Below are 19,214 nucleotides of genomic sequence, written 5' to 3'. Positions count from 1 at the left end.
CTTGAACCCCTATCTCAGGTTGAGCCCCAATCCTACCTGAGGATAGATGGTGTGCTGATCCCTCATCTTGGTGAGCCCTGAGCCAAAGCTGACACCCCCTACCCAATACCCACTTTGTACTGATTCCTGAAACTGAAATGAGCCTCCATCCTGTACTGAGTCCTGATCCCAGGCTGAACCCAGAGCTTGGCTGATCCTGTGGCCACAGCACTGACCACTCACCCTGGTAGAGACCTGACCCTGAGCTGATCCCAGATCCCAAGCTGAACCCCAATGCCAGATGAGCCCGTGACCCCAGCTCACACAGCAAACTCAAAGCAAAGCTGGGTTCTATCTACAGAGCTTATTTTGAGTCTGCCACTGGTATACAGCTGGTGCTTAATAAATGTCTGCCCCACTCTATATAGGCACTTAAAAAATGTTTAAGACCTTAGCTGGGCATGGTGGCACATACCTTTAATCCCAGTAGTCTGGAGACAGAGGCAGGCAGATCTCTGTAAGTTCAAGCTCACCCTGGTCTACATAGGGAGTTCCAAGCCAACTGGGGCTACAGACAGACCCTGTCTCAAAAAGACAAAAAAAAATGTTGAAGACCATCTACATGCTCCAGTTGAAGACGCTACCTGTGCTGGGTAAGTGCGGTCACCACCTCTGAGGACAGCACACACATGCTCCTGGGCAGAGAAGAATTCTCAGCTAAAGCTATAGTGTGTCCCAGACTGGGGTGGCAGGCTTGCACTGCACCTGGCTTTCACGTGGATTCTGGGGATTTGAACTCAGGTCCTCAACTTTGCACCGCAAAGACCTTTGTTTGCTGAGTCCTCTCGCCAGCCCCAGTTTCCTCTTTTTTTTTTTTTGTTTTGTTTTTGTTCTTTTTTTTTTTTTGGTCTTTTTGAGACAGGGTCTCCCTGTAGCCCCAGCTGGTCTGAATCTCACTATGTAGACCAGGCTGGCCTCGATCTCACAGACATTCACCTGCCTCTGCCACCCGCATACTGAGACTAAAGGCACACCACCACACTGGGCAAGTTTCCTCTTTTTAAGGTAGCCTGAGCCACAGGAGCCACACCATGTACTGGGCAAAGCTCTGCCCTGTCCCATGCTGGAATTTGGGGACACAGGGTTCCTCCAGGCCTAGAGACCTCAAAATCTACTTCTGGCTTAATCCTGCTGCAGTTCTAGGTACTGACAAGCAGAACTTCCGTTCCTTCCTCCCTGAGACCCCCACCTTCGGTGTAGGCAAAGGTGAGGCCCCCACGGGGGTCCTTCACTAGCCCCTGGGAAACTACAGAGCTGCAAAATGCCCTATTTTAATAATCTAAGAACACAACAGAATAAATACAGAGGAGGAGGCCCAGGCCGGACGGGGCACGGGAAGCAGGGAGACCTCGGTTTTCCTTCCCTGCAAACTTGGGGCCGGACATGGGGAACCCCGAACATGTGCAAAGGCCAGAATTTTCTGAATACTTGCGCCCAGGTCAGGGTCCTGCCTGCAGCAGCTCAGGATCAAGGCCCTCTTGGCCCTAGCCTGCAGTTCTCAGTGTGTCCACGAGGGGGCAGCAGAGTCCACGTCTGAAGCCGCCAGGGTCTACCTCCACCCTAGGGGGACGTACCCGGAGGTGGGGACCCCAAGAGACCCCCCACCACCCATGCAAACCCCAAGATTGTAATTTCCTCTCCACTTTGGCACCGCAAATGACCATTTCACCAACTCTCTTGCAAAAGGGTAAACTGAGTCAGGGTCCTGGAGTGAAGGGACCTCGGGGGTCCACCGGGCCATGGGGGCTGTCACAAGAGGTTGATCTCGTCCAAGTAGCGGGCGAGCACCGAGTCCCGCACGTCCCTGAAGACTTTCCGGATGTTCTGCGTGTCGGTGGCACAGGTGTAGTGACTGAAGAGGCGGCGGGAGCGGGAGCCCTTGCGGCCACCCTCGGGGTTCTCCATGCACCCCGAGTACATGCCCCCATACATGTCCAGGATGAATCTCTTAGCCGCCTCCGCGTCCTGCTTGGGACCTGAAGGGATAGGACATGGGAGTGCGATCAACTTTTCTTTCTTTCTTTCTTTCTTTCTTTCTTTCTTTCTTTCTTTCTTTCTTTCTTTTTCTTTCTTTCTTTCTTTCTTATTTAGAGATCGGGTCTCATGTAGCCCAGGCTGGCCCCAAACTCACTAAGTAGCAGAGGATGACCCTGAACTCCTGATCCTCTTGCCTCACCCTCTGAGAGCTGGAGTGACAAGTGTGTGTCATCAGGACTAGTTTATGGGGTGTTGGGATGAGTCTAGGGATTCCTGAGCACTAGGTATCCAATTTTAGTTTTCTTTGCTGAATCAGACTCCCATGATGCCCAGGCTTGCCTACAGCTCACTATGTAGTCCAGGCTGACCTTGAACTCCTGATCCTCAATCTCCCAAATGATGAATGACAGGCTGTCATACCTGGTTCTGTAGGGCTTATGGAACCTTGAGGGACCCTTAGCCACATAATTAGGACTAGAAAGAGCCCCAGAATCATTCCTGCCATCTTTACTGTGGACAGATGGCATCTTTACTGTGAGGTGGATGAAATTTTACTGTGAGGGGACGCCATGTTTGGTGTGGGCAGATGCCATCTTGACTGTTACTGGGTGCCATCTTTGTCATCCCAGCCAATGACTCTGGTCAGACAGTCTAGGTTCAAATCCTGCTTCCAGGGACTAAGGGGATGACTCCATGGGTAAGGGAGCTGACTGTCCAAGTAGGGGGACATGAGTTCAAATCCCCAGAACCCACATAAAAAAGCTAGGTGTAAGGTCAGGGCTAGCAGAGGTGGAGGTAGGAGGATGGCTGGGACTCAATGGCCAACAGCCCAGCTCCAGGGTCAGTGAGAGACCCTCTCTCAAGGGAGTAAAGAGGAAGAGAAATAGCACAGGACCCCAGACAGCCTCTGCTTTGTGTGCACCTGCACACACTCCAATTCCTTATTATTTATTTATTTATTTATTTATTTATTTATTTTCTGTGTATGAGTGTATTGCCTGCATGTATATAATTGCACCCTGTGGAGGCCAGAACAGGGCACCCCCTGGAACTGGAGCTACAGATGGTTGTTAGCTACCATGTGGGTGCTGGGAACTGCACCCAGGTCCTGTGCAAGAGCAGCCAGTGCTCTTAACCACTGAGCCAGTTCTCTACACCCTGAGTTCCGTGGTTTTATCCTGGTCATTTGTCATAAAAGATTCAGAAAATAAAGTTGGAGGTTTTAAAGATGGCCACCGAAACAACCACTGTGCTAATAATTCCTTTCAGTCAGGATGGCTGTGATCACTTCCTTCTCCTGTATGTGTCCATCCCCACATCATGAGGCAGAGCAGGTTTCCTCTCCTTTTGAGTCTGGGCTGCCAGAGGGACTTTCTTGGTTAATAGAATGTGATGGAGTTACACTGAGGACACTTGGTCAGGACAGGTGACCTCCACCTGTGTTTAAGTCTGGACACCCTGAGTCACCCATTGTGAGGAAGCCCAAGAACAGGGCATGATGGGCATGGATAGAGGGGTCCAAATGGGGGAGTGACAGCCTAGACTCCCCAGTGAGGGGCTGGGGGCGTGGCTCAGGGTAGAGTGACAGCCCAGAATCCCCAGTGAGGGGCTGGGGGCGTGGCTCAGGGTAGAGTGACAGCCTAGAATCTCCTCAGTGAGGGACAGGAGTGTGGCTCAAGAGTAGAGAGCTCTTGCTCATGAAAACGGGCTTCAGGAAATGACAGTTGGACTTTGCTGTTGGTGCTAACAAGGGAAGACTCAAGTCACGGTGGGATGAACGGCCAGGCTGGAGGTGGTGTCCATTGATTAGGCTTATGGCCTCCTGGTTCCTTGGTGGACAGTGTCTACATTTGCACAGTCCTACTGAGTGTTTGAATGGATCGTTACTGTGCTGGATAGCTTTGGTTGCCAACTTGACCCACCTCGGTAAAGGGAGCCTCAAGTGGGGAATTCCCTCCAGGGGACTGGCCTGTGGTCATGTCTGTGCAGTATTTTCTTGGTGATTGAGGGAGGTGGGAGGTGGGAGGTGGGAGGGCCCAGCCCACTGTGGGCGGTGCCACCCCGGGGCAGGTGGTCCCATATTGTATAAGAAAGCATGTTGAGCACAGGCCAGGGGAGCAGCCAGTAAGCAGCGCTCCTCCACGGCTGTGCCAGCTCCTGCCTCCAGGTTCCTGCCTTGAGCTCCTGTGTTGGGCTCCCTGATGCTGGGAGATGAAAGCCACATAAACCCTTTCCTCCCCAAGTTGGTATTGGTCACAGTGTTTTGTCACAGCAATGGAGAAACAAACTAGAACAGTGAAGTAGGGTCTGGAACTGGAGACACTTTCTTTTTAAAATCTGTGGTGACTCCAGTTTAGGAATTAGTCTTGGTTAAATTTCTTTCTGGAGAGGTGAAGAGTCTAGAATGTACTACAATGACTCACCCTGGAAGCTAGGGAAGTAGGTGGCCAGGTGGGAGGTGGGGATCTTCTCCTCTAGGATGTCCGTCTTGTTGAGGAAGAGGATGACAGAGGTGCTCTTGAACCAGGGCAGCTCCAGGATCGTGCCGAACAATGCCAGGCTCTCTTTCATTCGGTTCTGCAGGACAGAAAAGATGGTGGCCGGAGTGGGTCATCTTGTCCCAGGCTGGATGTCCTCAGCCACCCACGGGTGAAGACTTGTCTGTCTGATTGAATTTCAAAACATCAGCCAGTCATGGAGGCTCACACCTTTAATCCCAGCACTTGGGAGGCAGAAGCAGGAGGATCTCTGTGAGTTCAAGGCCAATCTGGTCTACATAGTGAGTTCCAGGCAGCTGGGGTTACAGGGAACCCTGTCTCAAAAATACCAAAAAAAAGCAAAAACAAAAACAACCGCCCCCGAAAATATCGCATCTGAGGTTCCCCTGGGGCTCCAGAGTCCATATAAAACCTGAGTCTTGTGGGGGAGTCCTGCACCCAACCATCTCACCCCAGTGTTGAAGAAGACATTAATTATGTGAACATTTACCAGAGATGTGAACTGAATGGAATTGAGTGCATGTGATTACACACACCTTTAATCCCAGCACTAGACTAGGAATTTATTGACAACTGGGGTGGGGGGTTGGACCACCCTTGGATCTTCATAACAGAAATTAAACCCATCCTTGATGGAGATGGTGGTGTGGTTGGGCTGCCAAAGGGAGCTCCAGCATCAGTCTCATGCCCCCGCCCCGCCATGATTCTACAGATCCGATGTCAACTGCTCCACGGTGTGGGTGATGGTCAGGCCAGCAGGGGATGGGAGTTCTCAGGTCTGCATGGCTTCAGGGACAGGGTCACACAAAGCTCATGTGTTTGAGCCATCTTGGGGTACAGGGGGTAACCACAAAAAGATGGAAGTTTAAAAAGACGAATGTCACAGTAAGATGAGGCAGAATGACCCCTGGTCAGATGAGCATCCTCGTCGGACCACAAAGAGGACAGCATGGTGCCCTTGGCTGCGGGGCACCTTACCTCCTGGTTGTTCTCTTCCAAGCACTGGTCATATTCGCTTAGTGAAGCCAGGTAGATGAGGGCTATGACATTCTCAAAACAGTGGATCCATTTCTTCCGCTCTGACTTCTGTCCACCAACATCCACAATGCTAAGAATCGAGAAACCCCATTTGAGATGTCATGAATGTCAGGACCCTGTCACACCAGAGATGTGTCAAGATCAGAAATAAAAGCTGCAAATCTGGGGCTGGAGAGCTGGCTCAGCAACTAAGAGCACTGGCTGCTCTTGCAGAGGATCCAGGTTTGGTTCCCAGCACCCACATGGCAGCTACAACCATCCGTAACTCTAGTTCCAGGGGATCCGATGCCATCTTCTGGCCTCTGCAGGCATTGCATGCATGTAGTGCACAAAGCAGCACACATACAAACATGAATAAACACATAAATAAACACATAAATAAATAAATGAATAAATAAATAAATAAATAAGTAAAATCACGTGTGCTTAACAGACAAGGAGACTGAGGTGTGGGACAAGGGGTATCTCCATCTATCCATGACACCAGATCTCCTGCCTTCCCTCCCTTTACACAGAGCCCTATGGTCTGAGGGATGGTATGTGGTGAAGGTGTCACACCTCCTCAGACTCAGTTTCCCCAGCACTAGAACAGGCCACTGTGTTGTGTACGGCTATGACAGTGTCTAGTGTCTGTTCTGAGAATAAACGTGGTCTTTGTCCTATGAGGCCCAAAGAAAGCCTTCAACCCACACACTGCAACAAAACGTGGGGCGTCTCCACTTCCTGCGAGTTCTTGAAAGCGGATCACTACCGACAGATACCTCAGGGTGTCTGTGTGAACTACAACTGTGACTAGGTACAGGTGGAGCACAGGGTTCAGATGAGACTGGGACAGAACCTCAGAAAGACAAGAGACTGCACTGTGGACAAGAGGAGAAACTGAGGCAGTGTTTAGGATTGGAATTCAGTGGGTAAATGCATCTACAGATCTGAGACAGAACATCTGTGGAACACTCTCAGATCCTACACAGAATGGGACTATACAGACACATTGTCAGACATACTACCCAGGTAAGCCTAGTTTCTTGGTGGGTACACATCCACCCATCCACCATCCATCCTTCACCCACCCATCATCCACCCACCCATTCATCCATCCATCCACCCACCCATCCATCCATCCACCCCTTCACCCACCTATCATCCATCCACCCACCTGTCGTCCATCCATCCATCCACCCACCCGTCTGTCCTTCCATCCATCCATCCATCCATTCATCTACCTGTCTGTCCTTCCATTGGTCTGCCTGTCTGTCCATCAATCCACCCTCATTCGCTACAGTTCTGTCTGTCCTGCCTTGGGCTCACCATGCACTTTTGCTACTCAGAACCCACACTGGGTACCACCCTGGTCAGGTTGCTGCCAAGCCTTTTCCTACACACTGGGAAGATTCCCCCATAGATGTGCTGAGTGCAGCCTTGCCCCCAGCTTCTGCGCAGGCCAACCCTCAGCAGCCAGCTGCACGCATTCCCTGCACTCTCTCCACAGCCCTTTGACATTTGCCACTGGCCTCCACTTTGGGGAGATCCCAGACTTCCCAGAAACCCCCATTTCTGTTCAAAGGGTTTATACCAACCCTTCTTTTTCAAAATTTTTATTTTTTCAACATATATGACTGTTTTGCCTACATGTATGTAAGTGCACCACATATGTGCCAGTATCTGCAGAGGCCAGAAGAGGGCTTCGGATCCCCTGGAACTGGAGTTTAGGTCGGTTGTTAGCCGCCACGTGGGTGCTGGGAACGGAATCCAGGTCCTCTGCAAGAGCAGCCAGTGTTCTTAACCTCTGAGCCAGCTCTCCTGCCTCATTCTGGCCTCTCCCTCGATCTGTCTTCCCCTGCCCTACGAGACCATGCAATCTGTTTTCTCTTCTGCAGCACTCCTTGACGGATGACACCAGGGAACTCTTATACATCCCTCCGGCCAAGCTCCTCTGCCCCGGGACAGTTTTCCCCAGGTCAGGCCAGTGCTGGGTGCTCACCGCAGGTTGGTTTTCTGCACCGAGAAGCAATATTCGTTGATGCCGGTGGTCGGCATGCGGCTTCGCAGCACGTCCTGCGCAGTGGGGATGTAGCCATCCTCTGTGATGCGCTCCAGGTGAGACAGGTAACTATGGAAACAGTGAGTGAGGCCTCGCAAAGGCGCTGCAAGCAGCGAGGACCCTGCTGGGCCAAGCCGTGCAGGCTGTTACTCAGGCCCAACCTGGCCCGGCCCTTGGCCCCGCCCACCGATGGCCCCGCCCTCCATGCGCAGACCCTTGGACTCACTACACAGCAGAATCCAGTAGGTGGAATTCCCGCCGGCGCTCATAGCAGGCCCGGATGCCTGCGTCCCTCCACAGGTACTGTATGGCTACTGCCTGGGGCTTCCCAAATGACGTCACTTTATAGGGGTCCTGGCTCATGACCAGGCTGGCGTGATGCTGGGGGTGATGGGTGGGGAGGGTCAGACAGCTTGTGAGAGCTACGAGGTCCCATCCCCAAAACATATGCTTTCCTTTGTATTTATTTATTTTTAATTTTAATTTTGTCTTTGCCCCTCAGACCCTGGAGACTTAGGTGACCTTGCGCACACAGGTGCACTTACATACAAGCAGCCAGAATAGGCATACACGTAAATAAATAAGTAAATAAATAAATAAATAAATAAATAAAACAGAGAGGGAACCATCTGAGACAACTTCCTTGTTGGGAAATCCGGGTGTGGTAGATAGAGGATCAGAGACTTCTGAAAGATAACAGCCATCCCATAATCCTTCACACACGCCACAAGCCATGCTTAATAAACTCACTTCATCTAGCCACATGAAACTCAAACGATTCATTCTGTGGATATCCCAGATTGGCATGGATAGGTATACACCCCTGAAAAAGGCACACAGTATTGTGTCTGGGGCCTCAGACCTCCATGAGGCCCTTGGGATGCATCTCAGGGCCTCATCCAGACTCACCATGCTCTCAGGCCTGCTGAAGGGGATCTGTAGCCGATCCATGGCTTCGATCATGGACTGCATACACACAAATACGTTCTGGTAGATGAGTGGCCGGAAGCCCTTACGGTCCTCCTCTGAGTATCCAGTGCCATGGATGATGCGCATCTGTTTGATGAAGGTGCTTTTTCCGCTCTCTCCTGGCCCTGGGGACAAAACGTGACCCATTTGTCAACCACTTAGTACCTGATGTGATGCTGATGCTCTTAAGCTTCCTGTTACTGTGACAAAATACCTGACACAAACAACTTAAAGAAGATGAGGGTTAAGCTGGGCATGGTAGCGTATGCCTTTAATCCCAGCACTTGGGAGGCAGAGGCAGGTGGATCTCTGTGAGTTCAAGGCCAGCCTGGTCTACATAGTGAGTTCCAGGACAGCTGGGGCTACAGGGAGACCCTGTCTCAAAAAAATAAAATAAAAAAATAAAAAGAATATGAGGGTTTAGTTTGGCTCTCAGTTCCAGTTCAAGGGGGCAGTACAGCATAGCGGCAGGAGAGTGAGGTGGCTGGTCACTGTCACATTGCATCCACAGTCAGCAAATGGAGAGAGATGCATGCTGGTGCTCAGGCCACTTTCTCTCTTTTTAAAAATATTTTATTTTTATTATTTTTTATTCTATTTTATTGTGTGAGCATATAGCCCACCTGCATTAAGTGCACCCATTTCATGTAATGCCTAAGGAAGTCAGAAGAGGGCATCAGATCCCCTGGAAATGGAGTTACAGTTGTTAGCTGCCATGTGGGTGCTGGTGACCGAACCCTGGTCCTCTTCAAGAGCACAGTGTCTTAACCACTGAGTCAGCTCTGCAGACCCTCACTTTCTCCTTTTTTTCAATTTTCAACCCCAACCCACAGGTTGATGCTGTCCACACACAGTGTGTGCCCTGTAGCTGCTGACAGGAAGACAGGGGAGTCCAGGGCAAGGACAGAGGGGGGACCAGACGGAGAGCACTTTGTTAGTCCAGGAGGGGGTACTCCCATGGATCAGGAAGAAAGGGCAAATTGGAAACATATAAGGGTGATAATACGGGCAGGATAAAGGAGCAGAGCTGCAGAATCTACAAGGTGGGTTCCACATGAAACCACGAGACATTATCTGTAATAAAGAGGCTACAATTTTCTGCTTGGGGGTCCAGACATGGGGCACAGCTTGGTTTCCTGCTCTCTTAGATCTGGGACCCTGATGACCCTCCGCCTGCAGCTGGGGCTGTTTTCTCTGTGAACTGGACCACAGTCAACACATCTGCAGGGAGACAGGTACCAAGAGCTGGCATAAGCTTCGAATCCTACCCAGATCCTGGGGATGCTGGCATGTGGTCTCTGCAGGGAACAGAAATGGGAAGTGAATGCTTGAGACTCCCCAAAAAGGAGGGTGGGGACTGACATGGGAGGAAGTAGATCAGGCTAGAAAAACGGAAGGGGACCAGAAAAGAAAGAGGAAATGGGGGGATCAGGACAGTGAGAGAGCACTGGCTTAGCATGAAGGAAAGCCTGGGTTCATCCAGGCAACACATACACCAGATGAGGTGGTGCACACCTGGTATTCAGCACTTGGGAGGTGCAGGTAGGAGGATCAGGAGTTCAGGGTGACCCTTGACTACATCGGGAACTGGGGGCCAGCCAGGGCTCCATAAGATCCTGTCTCAAAATAGAAAAAGGAAATGGGATGGGCCTGCGGAGACCTGGTGGCTGGTGCGGGAGGCTCAGAGGAAGGGGGACAGCCAGCACTGTCCCTGCCTGCAGCTCTGTCACCAGACACCACCTTGTATATAGCTCCCTGCACATCCCAGGGCCACATGGATTGGTCCAGCATGGGCACTGCCCTTCCCCCAGCCTCAGTCTGTTGGACAGAAGATTCAAGAAAAAGCCTTCTGAAACAAAGACATTCTTGGGAACCTATGGAGAACCAACAAAGAGGGACTGGGATCTGGGGTTAGAGGAGGAAGCTGTGTGTGCCAGCCTGGACCAGCGGCCTGATTTTTACCCAGCTGTTCACAAAGGAACCAGATCTTCCTATATGCTGGAGGGGCTCTACCCCTGAGCCACGCCCCCAGCCCCTCACTGGGGATTATAGGCTGTCACTCTACCCCTAGCCACGCCCCCATCCCCTCACTGGGGAATTCTAGGCTGTCACTCTACCCCTGAGCCACGCCCCCAGCCTTTTACTTAATAGAATCTCACTAAGTTTCCCAGATTGGCCAGGAGCTCACAGTTCCCTTTCCTGAGCCTCCCAAGGACCTGGGATCACTCCACTCGATGAGCCCAGGGTTCAGCTCACTGCTGTGCTGTATCTTAAAGTTCCTCTTTTTTATTTTGGTCTTTTTGAGACAGGGTCTCCCTGTAGCCCCAGCTGGCTTAGAACTCACTATGTAGACCAGGCTGGCCTCAAACTCACAGAGATTCACCTGCCTCTGCCTCCCAAGTGCTGGGATTATAGGCGTGCACCACCACACCATCTTATAGTGCCTAAATAATAGATGATGATGATATAACAGGCATGCCTTGTAATCATCTCCAGATCTAGGCTGCAGACTGGTATCTTTGGCCAGTGATTACAGGTTCCCAGGATTTATTCAGTTCACATGGGAGACACAAGGTATCAGAGAGCTTGCAGTACTCAACTAGGGTCATACAGCAAGCTGAAGACCAGGGTGTCAATCCAGGGCCCCGTGCTGGATTCATCGCAAAAGACAAGTTGGCTCAGCCTGCACGGGAGGCTTAACATGGCGGTGAGTGTGAGGTTTCCCTAGAGGCTGTGGCAGGGGACAGGGCCTTTGACCTCCTTGGTTCCCCAAACTCTGAATTCTCACTTTCTTAGTATCCCCAAAGGGCAGAGATCAAGTGTGGTTTCTGCTCAGACATCGTTAACATTGATCTAATTCTTTTTATTTCTCTCTTTCTCTCTTTTATTTTTTGCTAAAGACAAAACATGCATAGCAAGTTCCAGGCCAGACCCTGTCCCAAAACAAACAAACAAAAACAATAAAAAACAGAAAAAAAAATGGGGCTGGAAGCCGGGCGTGGTGGTGCACACCTGTACTCCCAGCACTTGGGAGGCAGAGGCAGGCGGATCTCTGTGAGTTCGAAGCCACCCTGGTCTACAAAGTTGAGTTCCAGGCCAGCTGAGGCTACAGGGAGACCCTGTCTCAAAAAACAAGGTGGGATGCCACTGAGGAAGACACCCAATGTCGGCCTCTTGCCTCCACACACAAAATAGGAACAACAACTATGGTCTCCCTGCACCCAGGACCCAGCCTTGAAGCTTCAAGGGGCACTGAGGCACACACTGCTCTGGGGCACAATGAGGGGGCAACCTGCCCTAGAAACTTCCAGGTCTGAGGCTGGAGTGACAGCTTTCAACCTGGCCTGGCTGTGCTGCCACATAGGAAGTGGCTGCTTTCTGGAGCAGGCAGGAGGAAGTGGCACCAGACTGGTGTCAACAAGGAACGGAGGTACATGTGCCAATCATGGGGTGTCATGAGGATCCAGTGCCTTGTCTGTGCCCCCCTCCCCAGAAATGGGGTACCCGGGGACTTCACAGCTGGGGGAGGCAGGCCCTGGCACCTCCCTGTGCCTCAGCTTCCCTAGGTATCCTTGGTATGCTGTGTTTTCTTCAGTCCTAAGGCAGAAGCACATGGTGGTGACTGACACAAAATTTTGAACTGAAAATGAAGGCTGTGTGACCTCAGGCAACTTGCTTGACCTCTCTGGGTTAGCACAGCACTGACTTCCTTTCCTGACTCAATCTGACTTCATTCTCAGTAACATGGTGACGGCTGCACACTCTGGACAAACATCCCCTGACATCCCACTCACATTCACCCCAACCAACTTCCTCAAAAGACCTGCCCACTCTGGGAAAAAAATAATCAACATTTTGAATTCAATTCCCTTTTTCAAAAAGGGACAGAGAGGTAGTCACCAGATGAGATGGCAGAGGTCTGTGGCAAAACTCATTGTGACAACCAGTGGTCTCTGGAGACAGACAACCTCTGCCATTCGCACATCATAGGAAAAATGGGTATGGGTTTTGGGACCAGTTGAGCAATGTCTATATGTAGGGTTAAGAAAAAATATGCCTTGAAAATTGAAACACCTAACTGCCTATCTTGCATCCATCCATCCACTCATCTGTCCATTTATCCATCCATCCTCTCTCCCATCCATCCATCCATCCACCAATCATCCACCCATCCATCCATCCATCCATCAACCCATTCACCCATCCATCCACCCATCCACCCCATCCATCCATCCACTCACCTATGCATTCATCCACTCATCTGCCCACCCCCATCCATCCGTCAATCCATCCATCTGTCCATCCATCTACTCACCCATCCATTGATTCAGGTACATTTATTGAGTGCCAACTGTATATAACTCATGCTGTTCTGAAGGCTAGGTACTGAAGCATGAAGGAGACAGTCATAGTCTCTACCCCTGAGTTGTCTGCTGTGTAATTAGAGAGACAACCAATTAAGCAGGTAAACAAATCATCTCTGGAGGAATGCACAGGAGCAAGGATTTTGAACGCAGGTGCCACAGACAAATTAACAAAATGGTTGGACCATTTGTCCCCTGAACAGCCAGTTGCAGGAACTACCCATGGCTTAGACACACATGCAGTGGAAGGCTGGCCATGTAATTGTCAGGGTGAGGATGAGAACTGCTGATGGAGCAAGTGCAAAGGCCCTGTGGTGGGAGTCAGGGAACCTGGGATGCCCAAGAACAGAGGAAAGAGAAATGAGCAACTGGAGAAGGTTAACAAACCCTGCAGACAGCAAGGGCCGAACTGGGAAAGTGGCGTTCTTCCCAAATCCTAAATGCTGATTATGTGCTTTTCAGTACTGAGGGTGGAACCTGGGGCCTCACTGTGGAAGTGCTCACCACTGAGCCCCATCACAGTCCCTCTCTGGGGGAGCTTAGGCACTGGCTCCCCACTAGGCAGCACTCCTAGTCTCAAGAATATTATAAACTACTGTCTTTTTATATATTTGAAACTTTGGATCAAATGAAAGACTCTGAAATATGAAAGGGCCTGGAGCTCTCCCAAGAAGTAGAGAGGTTGCATGGCCATGTTTATTCAAAACAATAAACGATGCCAGATAATGTGACTAAATCAGCCAAGACAGAGGGCATCTGTCAAAGTCAACAAGTAGAGATATACACTAAAAAAACAATTTTTTCAATTTTTTTTTTTGTTTTTTTTGAGACAGGGTCTTCCTGTAGCCCCAGCTGTCCTGGAATTCACTATGTAGACCAGGCTGGCCTTGAACTCACAGAGATTCGCCTGCCTCTGTCTCCCAAGTGCTGGGATTAAAGGAGTGCGCCACCACACCTGACCCAATTAAGGTTCTTTATGGATTTTATTATTATTATTATTATTATTATTATTACTATTATTATTATTTAGAGTGGGTCTCACCATGTATGTAGTCCAGCGTAGTTTAGAACTCCCATCAATCCTCCTGCCTCAGCCAACCAAGTGCTAGGGCTACAGGTGTGTATCATCACGCTATCTATCTATCTATCATCTATCTATCTATTATTTATTTATTTTTGTGCCAGGCTCTCCTGTAGCCTAGGCTGTTCCTATGTAACTGAAAATGACCCTAAACTCCTGATCCTCCCTCCTCCGCCTCCCAACTGGAAGACAGGCAGGTACCACACAGGTGCTGGGAATGAACCCAGGCCTTATGTACGCTAGGCAAGTACTGCCCACTGAGCTACAAGCACTCTGCCCACTGAGCCCAGGCCTCCATAACTACACCCCCCTTTTTAAATTTTTTACTTTTTCAGACAGACTCTCACGCAGCCCAGGCTGACCTGTTACAATCCTGCCTCAATCTTTGGAGTGCCGGGATGCCAGGCACATAATTCTTTGTCTGGCTCAAGAGCTCATTGATGGATGAATGAAGCCAGTCAGTCCATCGATCCATGTAAGCCCAGAACATCACCCTGAACCAGTCCTGGGTGGCAGTGACCCAGTGCTGGCGATGAAGGAAGAGGCTGGGCCCCTCCCTAGGGCCTGGCTGGCTGTTCACCCTCATTTCCTATGTGTGACACATGCGGGCATGTCAGCGCCAGCCACCGCCTCCCGGAGGAGTTTGTAGCAGCCCATGCCCTAATGCACAGCTCTGGATGCCGAGCCTGAGCATTCTAAAGCCTCGCTCTTCCCATCTGGGAAATGGGTCTCCTGCCTGCTGTTCCCGCGGGTCACTGTCCCTTCCTGGCCGGGTCTGGGGTCCTGAACTCACCCAAGAGCAGCAGTTTCAACTCGCCCCGGTCCTGCCTCTTCTGTTCCAGGAGGATCTTGTTGATCTCCTGGTCTATTCTGGCCGCTGTCTTCTCTTCCTCCGTCAGACACCAGGGGCAGCAGCGCCAGGTGAGGGACCGGGCCATGGCGGGCACCTCACAAGCCAGTAGGCGACATGGCTCTGCTCAGCCCCAAGGCCTGCCCTGCCCTCTGGATGGTCCTCTCCGGGGACCCCAATGTCTCTGCCTAGGGTCCCCCTGGAGACCAGGCCGGGCCAGCTACAGGCCCTGTGCTGGGAACAGGGCGTGGACCTGTGAGAAGGGAGCTGCCCGCCCCCTCCAACCTGCCCAGACCCGGCAGACAGGTCGGTGTCAGAGGCTCCGGATGGGGAGGGCGGAGTGCCCAGCTGGGCCTCCTTCCTGCTCCTGCAGGGGTGGCCTCACCCCCTGGGCCTCTGACGTTGCTGCTCTCCCCTCTGGGCAAGTTTAGGAAGTACCAATGGGCACAACTACAGCTCACGGCCTATTTCAGAACCAATGAGGCCCCACTAAGCTTCCGTGTCTGCCTGCTGTCCACTTATCCCGCCCCTCCTCCACTGTTTGACAGATGAGGAAACTGAGGCACAGAGTAACAGAGGGGGTTTCCCACAGGGCAGAAGGGGGACACAAATGCCTGAGAAGGGAGAGTTTCAAACAAGCACAAGAATTAATAGGAGAGGAACTGATGCAAGCCATTATGGAGCACCTTCTGTATACGGAGCATGTTTTCATTTGAATCCACATGGGACGAAATGACAGAACTTAAAAAAGAAAAAAATTGAGTGGGCTAGAAAGAGGGCCCTGTAGGTGAGGGGGCTTGCCACTGATGACCTGGGTTAAATCCCCAGGACCCCCAAGGTGAAAAGGAATTGATTGTGCGATGTTCCTCTGACTGCCACCCAAAGCCAAAACAAAAGAAAATAATACGAATTCCAAAATGACAGCCAAGCTTGGAGGCCCACACTTTTAATCCCAGCACTCCGGAGACAGAAGCAGGTGAATCTGCCTGATATCTAGGCCTGCCTGGTCTACATAAAGAGTTCTAGGCCAGCTGGGGTTATGGGGAAACCCTGTCTCAAAAATTTTTTAAATAGTGGATGGAAACAAATTCTAAGAGAGAAACAAAGCAAAGATGTTGGGGGGCTTAGCGTGTGGTGCTCCAGACAGGGCCACAATAAGGTGACCTGAAATGGGACTTTGACAGTTTAATCTTCGCGTTGAAATATTGCTCAAATTCCAGGGTGTAAGTACCTCAGATCCCAAAAATAGGAGTCCCTAGATACTGAGAGATGAAGGCGGTGCCTTCAATCCCTGCTCTGTGACTGGGTGCCAACTCCCATACACATACTTTCTGAGAAGGTCCAGAATGTTCTAGAAAGCTCTGACTCAATTTGTATAACCAAGAAGTCTCTGATTCCCTCACAGACAAGACATTAGTGAGGCTCAGAGAGGGTATATAATGTGCCTGGAGACACATAGCAGTTGGGCAGCCATGGTCCCTCCTTCCTCCTCCCACCTCAGATTCCCAGCAGGGCAGCAGTTGGTTGATGGGCCCATGCCTGCCCCCTGGCTGACTGCGGTTTACTGTTGATTCATAATGAGGCAGATGGGAAGTGAGATAGGGGCCCCCCTGGGCTGGGTCACTGAGGAGGGAGGGACCTTTTCTACCCACCCAGTGGGTGGCTCTAAAGATTCTGCCTGAGACTCACCAGGCTGCTGTGGGGTTGGGGGTTGGGGAGGGAGAAACGGGCAAGGCCTTATAGAAACTGGCACCCAAGCTCTTAGGTTGGCCAAAGGCACAGGCTGGGGGAAACCTAAATCCCCCAGCCTGGCCTTGTCCAGACCAGACACCAGGCCTGAGATGCCACAGCATGGACCAGACCCTTTCACGGCTCCCAGTGGCCCTAGAGTAGAGAACTGTTCCCTCAATCACCCTCTGCAGGCGCCCTGCTTCAATTCTCTAGGCTTAAAATAAATCTCCTGGGTTCAGCGGCTAAGAGCACTGGCTGCTCTCAGAGGACCCGGATTCAGTTCCCAGCATCTAAATGGCAGCTAATGACTGTCTAGAACTCCAGTTCCAGAAGATCCGACACCCTCTTCTGGTCTCCATGGACACTGAATGACATGGGTGCACTTGCATACATGCAGACAAAACACTCATACTCATACACATAGAATAAAAATAAGTCAGGAGCAGGGCCAGCTTGAATTCATGTCTGTTTGGGAGAATATTTTGATTAACCCCCCCCCCCAAAAAAAACCCAAAACAACCAAAACTGTGTTTTTATGAGACAGGGTCTCCCTGTAGCCCCAGCTGGCCTGGAACTATGTAGACCAGGCTGCTCGATCTCACAGAGACCCGCCTGCCTCTGCCTCCCGAGTGCCGGGGTCAAAGGCTCACAGCACCGCGCCCGGCAGATCATTCTTATTTTACAAGTATTTTTTAAAAACTTTTAGGACTTATTGTAGATTTCTTTTTTGCTTTCAATTTTCAGTAACATCATATAAAAATCCAGTTTTTAAAATGTATTATTATTGTGCCTGCGTGAGTAGCCAGGGGTGTGCTGTGCTGGCAGAGGACAAACCTGTGGAAGTCAGTTCTCTCTGTCCACTCTGTGGGTCCTTCAAATCAAATTCAGGTCGTCAGGCTTGGCCACAAACCCCGTTACCCATTGAGCAAACTTGCCTGCATGTTTTTCTTTGTTTCTGTTTTTCTGCATAAAGTGTCCCTATGTAGCCTCCACTTCAGGCTCCAGAGTCCTGGAGGACTGACATGAGAAACTCCAAGTCCCTCTGGTTAGAGCTGTCTGGGTCCTGGGTCTTGGTCCTTTGGTGTCACCTGCTGGTCACTATGAGACATGACACACACCTGCAGCCAGCAGGGACTTAACCAGCCAGGCCTGCTCCCAAGCACCCCACATCTGGAATTTCACACCCCCTTTACTGCTTGTATCCCCTCGCTCACCTGGACCAGCAGTGGCCTCTGCTCCTAACCTGATGCCTGTCCTCCCCCCAGCAGCCACCAGAGGATGTCCGTGAGCATCAGCACCTCCTCCTTCTGTCCACAACCCTCCATGGCTCCCTCCTCCCTCAGGGTCAAAACCGTCCTCCTGCAGCCCACAGGGCCCTGCCTGCCCTGCCCGTCCTCTCTGCCTCTTGCTCCCCCTACACCATTCATAGGGGATTCGCTGCTCCTCCAACATACCAGGCTCCACCTTGCCACAGAACCTTTGCATAGCCATGTCCTCTGCCCTGGGGTGCAGGGCCAAGCCCTCTCTAGGACAACTTTTCTCTCCTAACAGCACGGTTCCTTTGCTTCCTCATCAGTTGTACCACCTGGTCACAAAAACCTTCCCTGGGGCCAATAAGATGGCTCAGCTGGGTTGGTATCTGGTGTCCACGTGGTGGAAGGAGAGAATAGATTCCTACAAGTTATCCTCTGACCTCTATACATGCACCATGGCAGGCATGTGCCCACACACATGCACACAAAATAAATGGGAAAAAATTTACAAAGCATTTCACCCACTAAGTTGTCTCCCTAACTCCAGATCTTTTTTCTTTTTCTTTCTTTTTTTTTTTTTTTTTTGAGACAGGGTCTCTCCATAGCCCCAGCTGTCCTGGAACTCACTATGTAGACCGGGCTGGCCTTGAACTCAGAGACCCGCCTGCTTCTGCCTCCTGAGTGCTGGGATTAAAGGCATGCGCCACCACGCCTGGCCCCAGATCTTTTTTTCTAAAAAGGCAGGAGCTGGGTATGTGTTCTAGTTTGCCTTCAATTGCTGTGACAAAAACACTCTGACCAATACCAACCTGGGAAGGAAAGGGTTTGTCTTACATCTCCCAGGTCACAATTCATCAGGGAGCCCAAGGTAGGAACTCAGGGCAGAACCTGGAGGCAGGAGCTGGAGCACGGCCATGGAGGAACACTGCTTACTAGTTTGCTCCCCTGGCCCCTGCTCAACCTTCTCTTTTTAGGTCTTTTTTGAGACAGGGTCTCCTTGTAGCCCCAGCTGGCCTGCTACTTGCTTTCTTATATAATACAGAACAATCTGCCCAGGGGTGGCACCACCCACAGTGGGCTGGGCCCTCCCACATCACTCAACAATCAAGAAGATGCCCCACGGACATGGCCACAGGTGGGTCCAATGGAGGCGATTCCCCAGTTGAGGCTCCCCCAACCCAGGTGTGTCAAGTTGACACTAAAGCTATCCAGCACAGGAGGCAAAGGGGTGGGGGGCTGTAACTGTCCCCTATGAGGGGGAAGGGCTGTAAGGGATCAGGCAGGGCAGACAACACTCCAAAGGTGACCCAGAGATGAGCTTGCTATGACCCTACTCCCCTTCAGACACAGGAAATGAAACCCCAAGAAGCCCA

General features: G+C 51.1%; 1 protein-coding gene across 1 annotated transcript; it reads right to left on the bottom strand.

The window, feature by feature from the left end:
- Positions 1-959: 959 nt before the first annotated feature.
- Gna15 (G protein subunit alpha 15) lies at positions 960-15,168 on the bottom strand. The gene is made up of 7 exons (XM_008837012.3): positions 14,801-15,168; positions 8,503-8,687; positions 7,820-7,974; positions 7,534-7,662; positions 5,493-5,622; positions 4,440-4,593; positions 960-2,015 (listed from the first exon to the last, which is right to left on the bottom strand). Exons 1-7 carry the CDS (start codon positions 14,943-14,945, stop codon positions 1,789-1,791), a joined length of 1,125 nt encoding a protein of 374 aa, XP_008835234.1. The 5' UTR covers positions 14,946-15,168; the 3' UTR covers positions 960-1,788.
- Between the last annotated feature and the right edge of the window lie 4,046 nt (positions 15,169-19,214).

The sequence above is a fragment of the Nannospalax galili genome, unplaced genomic scaffold, assembly GCF_000622305.1.
Source record: "Nannospalax galili isolate Female #2095 unplaced genomic scaffold, S.galili_v1.0 scaffold77, whole genome shotgun sequence".
Lineage (NCBI taxonomy): Eukaryota > Metazoa > Chordata > Mammalia > Rodentia > Spalacidae > Nannospalax > Nannospalax galili.
The sequence above is the reverse complement of the archived record's forward strand: the minus strand, read 5'-3'. Positions and strand labels throughout refer to the sequence as shown.